This window comes from Primulina huaijiensis, chromosome 6 (assembly GCF_012295235.1).
Source record: "Primulina huaijiensis isolate GDHJ02 chromosome 6, ASM1229523v2, whole genome shotgun sequence".
Taxonomy (NCBI): domain Eukaryota; kingdom Viridiplantae; phylum Streptophyta; class Magnoliopsida; order Lamiales; family Gesneriaceae; genus Primulina; species Primulina huaijiensis.
In genome coordinates this window covers 15,557,187-15,563,758 of record NC_133311.1, presented here as the reverse complement: position 1 = coordinate 15,563,758, position 6,572 = coordinate 15,557,187, and the positions used below count along the sequence as shown (strand labels likewise).

Here is a 6,572-nt window from a genome sequence, read left to right as displayed (position 1 = left end):
TTTTTTGTGACATATTCTCATATATATTTATATGTGATTGTTGCATGGGATTCCAATATTATCAAATATTTGGTTATTATATATTAAGTTTTTTGTGACATATTCTCATATATATTTATATGTGAAACGAGTTAATTTTACTCATATTTATATTAATAAGTAATAATTTTCACATATAAAGTGATAATTTTTCATGTTAATTTAAATAAGAAATTTGTATCATAAAATTAATTTGTGAGATCGTTTCATAATTTTTTTTATTATTGTGTGTAAAATAGTTAGATTAGTTATAAATAAAGATGATGATTGAAGGTTTGGCTACAAAAATGGAAGGTGAAGATGAAGAAATGTGAAAAGTAGTGAAGGAAGAAGACAGAAAGAGAGCGGGCACTGTGTTCGATACTCACACTGTCAGCATCACTTTCGTCCTTTTCTTCTTCCCCAAATAATTATTATTACTATTCCAAATTCGAGAAAACCAACGCACAGAAAGAGAACCCACCACCTTATCTTCCCTGCAACTACTCATTTAACACAACCCAACCCAAAAATTTAAGCTTAGATTAGATTGACTGTAGATGCCAGAGCTCAAGAGATGGCAACATGAATTAATGGTGTGTTCCCTTTTTCTCAATTTACTCGACCCTTTCCCGATTTGGAAGAGATAAGAATTTTGGTGGGATTTCCATATCTATAGCCTACGTACTGCAAAGGACACAAACGTAGGTGATTTATTGGTTTTTTTTGGTATTGAAAGGGATTTGATGATGAATTTTGAGTGAGGATTGGTTGTTTTGTGCTGGATTTTGGATTATATATGATTGGTTGAAGAGCGTGGTGTGCGCGTGATTTTGAATATTAGATGAATTGAGAGGCAGGGATGATGAATCATCGTGTTCCGGATTTTCAAGAGGTGGAAGATGAATTTTCGATTCCTACGTCTTCTGGTTTATCCAATTCCAGACCCAAGAGGCCTGCGATGTAAGCACTGTTCTTGTTTGGGATGATTTGGAACCCTAGAAATTGATTGTGTGATCACTTAATTTGGATTATTTGCAGAGATGAAGAGGAGATAATGGAGCTGCTATGGCAGAATGGGCAAGTTGTGGCGCAGACCCAGAAATCGTCGAAGAGAGCTCCGACAGGAGACGGCTGCGAGGCTGTGATTACGGCGGAGCATAGAGAGACCCGAACCGTCGGCGGCGAACAGGAACCGACGCAGCCGCATTTGTTCATGCAGGAGGATGAGATGGGTTCTTGGCTTCAGTACCCGCTCGATGTTTCCTCCTTCGACCGCGACTTGTACGCAGAGTTTCTATACTCCGCTCCTCCTCCATCAACACCACCTATCACCACCATCGCTCCGCCGCGGCCGGTGGTCGATATTCGCATTGCCGCGCCCCCGATTCAAGCTTCCCCACGCCGTCAGAACTTCCCCCATATCTCACGGATACCGACACGGGTAAGGGACGAATCGGGGCTGCCGATGTCAGGCGTGGCGGCGGGGATGAAGAATGCCAGGGCATTGACCGTGGTGGAGTCGAATGAGACCCCGGTTGTGAACGTTTCTGAACGTAACGTCGAAAGTTGCCCTCTGGTGGAGGCCGGAGAATTGGCTGGAGGTCCCGCTGAGTACACCGTTACGTCCTCGCCCAGCTGCTCCGGAGCAAGTTTCAGTTCCGGCGGTGATCGTCGTCCTCCGCCACCGAAGCTGCCGCCGCCGGGAGACCGGAAGCGGAAAGGAAGAGAAGCTGGATACAGCGACCCGAAGGAGGTCAGCAACTTTATTTAATAGTCTTGTTGCTATTTAATTTCTAGGGTCATTCAAAACTGAGATTATTACTATTTTAACTAATAAAACCCTTATTTTCATACATTATATATAATTCGATAATTGACCCAATTTTAGCACCATATGTGTAAGAACAATCTTACAAGTTTTTTGTGAGATGTTTTTGTTAGAAGAGTTAATTTTATTCATATTTAAAATAAAAATTAATATTTTTTTTTATAAATGACTTAAATAAAATATCTGTCTTACAAAATTGATCAATGAGATCGTCTCAAAAGAATTTTTGTGTTTTTGGTAAATGGTTAGGTAAGCATATGATAGATAGATCATAGATACATGTGACTCTATTTTCTTTGGGAAAACATAAACCGCTGCTGAGATTCCATTCCAATTGTTTAGGCTCGGAAGGATTTCATGAATTTCGATTTCAAATATTCGACTTCTTCTCACGAATCAACTCAAATTGTTTGGATAATTTTCAAACCAATTGATTTTAAATTCAACATTTCAATCTTAAATTATCTTGTAAACCAAATCAATGTCTTCCAAATTCCTCGGCCATTAGAGTTATTTCAAATATATTTGAAATCCATGATTCAAAATTTCAAACGATCTAATCCAAATAAAACCTTAATTTATGTTCAGATTTGTTTAGAATATCTCAAAAACAATTACGTGATCGTATCACGGAATAATTTGTAAGACAAATATCATATTTCATATGACCCATGATTATTATTTTTTATGTTAAAAATAATTATTTAAACTTTGGGTATAGTTTTGGTCGATCTGCATCACACACGTGTGTGCGCATCTGACAAGAGAAATACTCTTATAATATACTCAGGGGCATTGAAATTAATTTATGAATTGTATATAAAATATGAAATCAACTTAAATTTTAACAAGATAAAGTAATATTAATAAATTCTATAGTTTATGATATTTATAATATATATCTGGTCTTATAAATTGTTTAAATCAATTTTATAGTTATAGTTTAGAATGTAATATAAACCATTTGATAGGTTGTGGTCTCCGACTATCCAAACGGCCCCGAATTGTTAATAGTTCAGCCAAATCAATTAGATTTTTTTAAATAGAGAACAAGGTTCGGGCTGTTTGTAAATTATGATGTAATAATTTTCATTAATAAATATATCCATCTTTTTATTATGATGAACGTTTTTATATTTAATTTTTTGATTGTAAATGTCGATCAATAAAAAATCTACAACTGTTGTGAAAAAGTAAAAATTTACGGTAAAAAGTAAAAATCTCAAACTCTTAAAATTATCACACTACACACTTTATAATATTTTTCTCTCAACTCAATTGTGATTTTCTTCACAAATGAGAGATCTATTTATAGAAAACTTTTACAAATAATCCAAAAATAAAATACATCATTACCTACATCATCACACACTAATTTTCAATATTCAACACCTAATTTTACCTAATTTTCAACATTCAATATTCACATTTTCAACACAAATATTTAACACATTTTTAAATAATTTTTCAACACTCCTCCTTGTGATGATGATCATAATGATTGTATACATTACGTGTTTTTATACTGCCTCGTTAAAAACCTTACTAGGAAAAACCCATTGGGATAAAAACCATAGTAAGGGAAAAAGAGTGCAGTCACGTAAACTCCCCCTCATGTTGACACGAACAATTCTTCACAAATTTCGTAGATTGCGCATCCCAATATTATATATGTGCTTTCTGAATATTGTCGTAGGAAGTGCCTTTGTGAAGAGATCTGATGAGTTTTCACTTGATTGAATGTGACGAACATCAATACATTTATTCTTCTCAAGCTCCTTGGTGAATGCGAAGAACTTAGGAGGAATATGTTTAGTTCTGTCGCTTTTTATGTATCCTTCTTTCATTTGAGCAACACATGCAGCATTATCTTCATATAGTATCACAGGCTTCTCGTCGAATGATAATCCGCATGAGATTTGGATATGTTGAGTCATTGATTTTAACCACACACATTCACGGCTTGCTTCATGTAGTGCAATAATCTCGGCATGATTTGATGAAGTTGTTACAAGTGTTTGTTTCTGTGAACGCCAAGAAATTGCAGTGCCTCCACGAGTAAATACATATCCAGTTTGAGAACGTGCTTTGTGTGGATCAGATAAGTATCCAGCATCGGCATAACCAATTATACTTGGATTAGCATCTTTTGAATACAAAAGTCCCAAGTCTGTCGTTCCTCGTAGATAACGGAATATATGTTTAATTCCGTTCCAATGTCTCTTTGTTGGATATGTGCTAAATCTTGCCAATAAATTTACGGCAAAAGATATATCAGGCCTTGTACAATTTGTAAGATACATAAGGGCACCGATAGCACTTAGATATGGTACTTCTGGACCAAGAATATCTTCATCATCTTCACATGGACGGAATGGATCCTTTTCTATGTTTAATGATCTAACAACCATTGGAGTACTTAAAGGATTTGATTTGTCCATATTAAAACGTTTAAGGATCTTTTCTGTATAATTTGTCTGGTGAACAAATATTCCACATTCTTTTTGTTCAATTTGTAAACCCAGACAATACTTGGTTTTTCCAAGATCCTTCATTTCAAATTCTTCTTTCAAGTATGACACAACTTCTTGAATTTCCTTATTTGTTCCAATGATGTTTAAATCATCAACATATACAGCAATAATTACGCATCCGGATGTTGTTTTCTTAATGAAAACACAAGGGCATATTGAATTATTTACATATCCCTTTTTCATCAAGTGATCACTTAGCCTATTATACCACATTCTGCCGGATTGCTTCAACCCATATAATGATCTTAGTAATTTCACAGAATAACATTCTCTGGGTTTTGAACTTTGTGCTTCAGGCATCTTAAATCCTTCAGGGATTTTCATATATATATTACTATCAAGTGATCCATATAAGTAGGCTGTAACAACATCCATAAGACGCATTTCTAAATTTTCAGATACTGCCAAGCTAATCAAATACCGAAACGTAATTGCATCCATCACAGGAGAATACGTTTCTTCATAATCAATTCCAGGCCTTTGAGAAAAACCTTGTGCAACAAGTCGAGCTTTATATCTTACTATTTCATTTTTCTCATTTCGCTTTCGAATAAAAACCCATTTGTATCCAACAGGTTTTACACCTTCAGGTGTAAGGACTATAGGTCCAAAAACATTACGTTTATTTAGCGAATCCAATTCAACCTGGATGGCATCTTTCCATTTTATCCAATCCTGCCGATTTTTACATTCACCAAAAGATTTTGGTTCATGATCTTCATTATCATTTATGATGTCGATTGCCACATTATAAGAAAATATATCATCAATTTCTTCTATATCTTTTCGGTTCCATATTTTTCCAGTATTAATATAATTGATAGAGATTTCATGATTCTCGTCAGTTTGTGGTTCTGACAAAACATTTTCATCATCATGTGTTTCTTCAGGAACATCATTCTCTATTTTGTGATCATTATGTGTTTCTTCAGGAACATCATTCTCTATTTTGTGATCATTGTGTTTCTCTATGAATTTTCTTTTTCGAGGATTTTTATCCTTGGAACCAACTGGCCTTCCACGCTTCAGGCGTTTAATGACATCATGACTATCTTCAATTTGTTTCTTCGGAATTTCAATTCGAGCAGGGGCATTTGCAGCATGTATATATGATTTAGTTACCCCTTTTGTGTCTGCAAATGCATCTGGTATTTGATTTGCTATTCTTTGCAAGTGCACAATTTGCTGTACATCTTTTTCACATTGTTTTGTTCTTGGATCCAGATGTAACAATGATGATACATACCATGTAATTTCTTTTTCGGTATGTTTCTGTTCTCCCCCTAACATTGGGAAGATTTCCTCATTAAAATGACAATCAGCAAAACGTGCTGTGAACACGTCGCCTGTCTGTGGTTCAAGATATCGAATGATCGATGGACTATCATAACCAATATAAATTCCAATCTTTCTTTGAGGTCCCATTTTCTTTCGTTGAGGTGGTGCAATAGGCACATACACCATACATCCAAAAATTCTCAGATGAGAAATGTCTGGTTCTTTACCAAATGCAAGCTGCAATGGGGAGTATTTATGATATGCACTTGGTCTGATGCGAATTAATGAAGCAGCATGTAAAATTGCATGTCCCCATATAGAAATAGGGAGCTTTGTTTTCATAATCATTGGTCTAGCAATCATTTGCAGACGTTTAATCAATGATTCAGCCAATCCATTTTGAGTATGTACATGAGCAACAGGATGCTCAACAATGATTCCCATAGACATACAATAATCATTGAAAGTCTGGGAAGTAAATTCACCAGCATTATCAAGTCTAATTTTCTTGATTGTATAATCGGGAAATTGATTCCTCAATTTTATTATTTGAGCAAGTAATCTTGCAAATGCAACATTTCGAGTTGACAATAAACATACATGTGACCATCTGCTGGAGGCATCAATCAATACCATAAAGTATCTGAATGGTCCACATGGTGGATGGATTGGTCCACAAATATCACCCTGAATACGTTCAAGAAACATTGGTGATTCAGTTTGGATTTTGGCTGGTGATGGTCTTATAATAAGTTTTCCAAGAGAACATGCTTTACATTGAAACTTATTATTCTGAAAGATCTTCTGGTCTTTCAATGGATGACCATGTGTATTTTCTATAATTCTTCGCATCATTGTTGAACCAGGATGTCCTAATCGATCATGCCAATTGGTTAATATTGAAGAATTAT

The 6,572-nt window shown here is 35.2% G+C and overlaps 1 protein-coding gene across 1 annotated transcript in view; it reads left to right on the top strand.

Moving 5' to 3' along the window:
* Positions 1-329: 329 nt before the first annotated feature.
* LOC140979670 (transcription factor PIF1-like) overlaps positions 330-6,572 on the top strand; it is an 11,444-nt gene continuing 5,201 nt past the window's right edge. The window contains exons 1-2 of the mRNA XM_073445176.1: positions 330-981; positions 1,060-1,774. Of these exons, the coding sequence (XP_073301277.1) occupies positions 881-981; positions 1,060-1,774 (816 nt within the window). The 5' untranslated portion in view covers positions 330-880. The remainder of the gene's footprint in view (positions 982-1,059; positions 1,775-6,572) is intronic.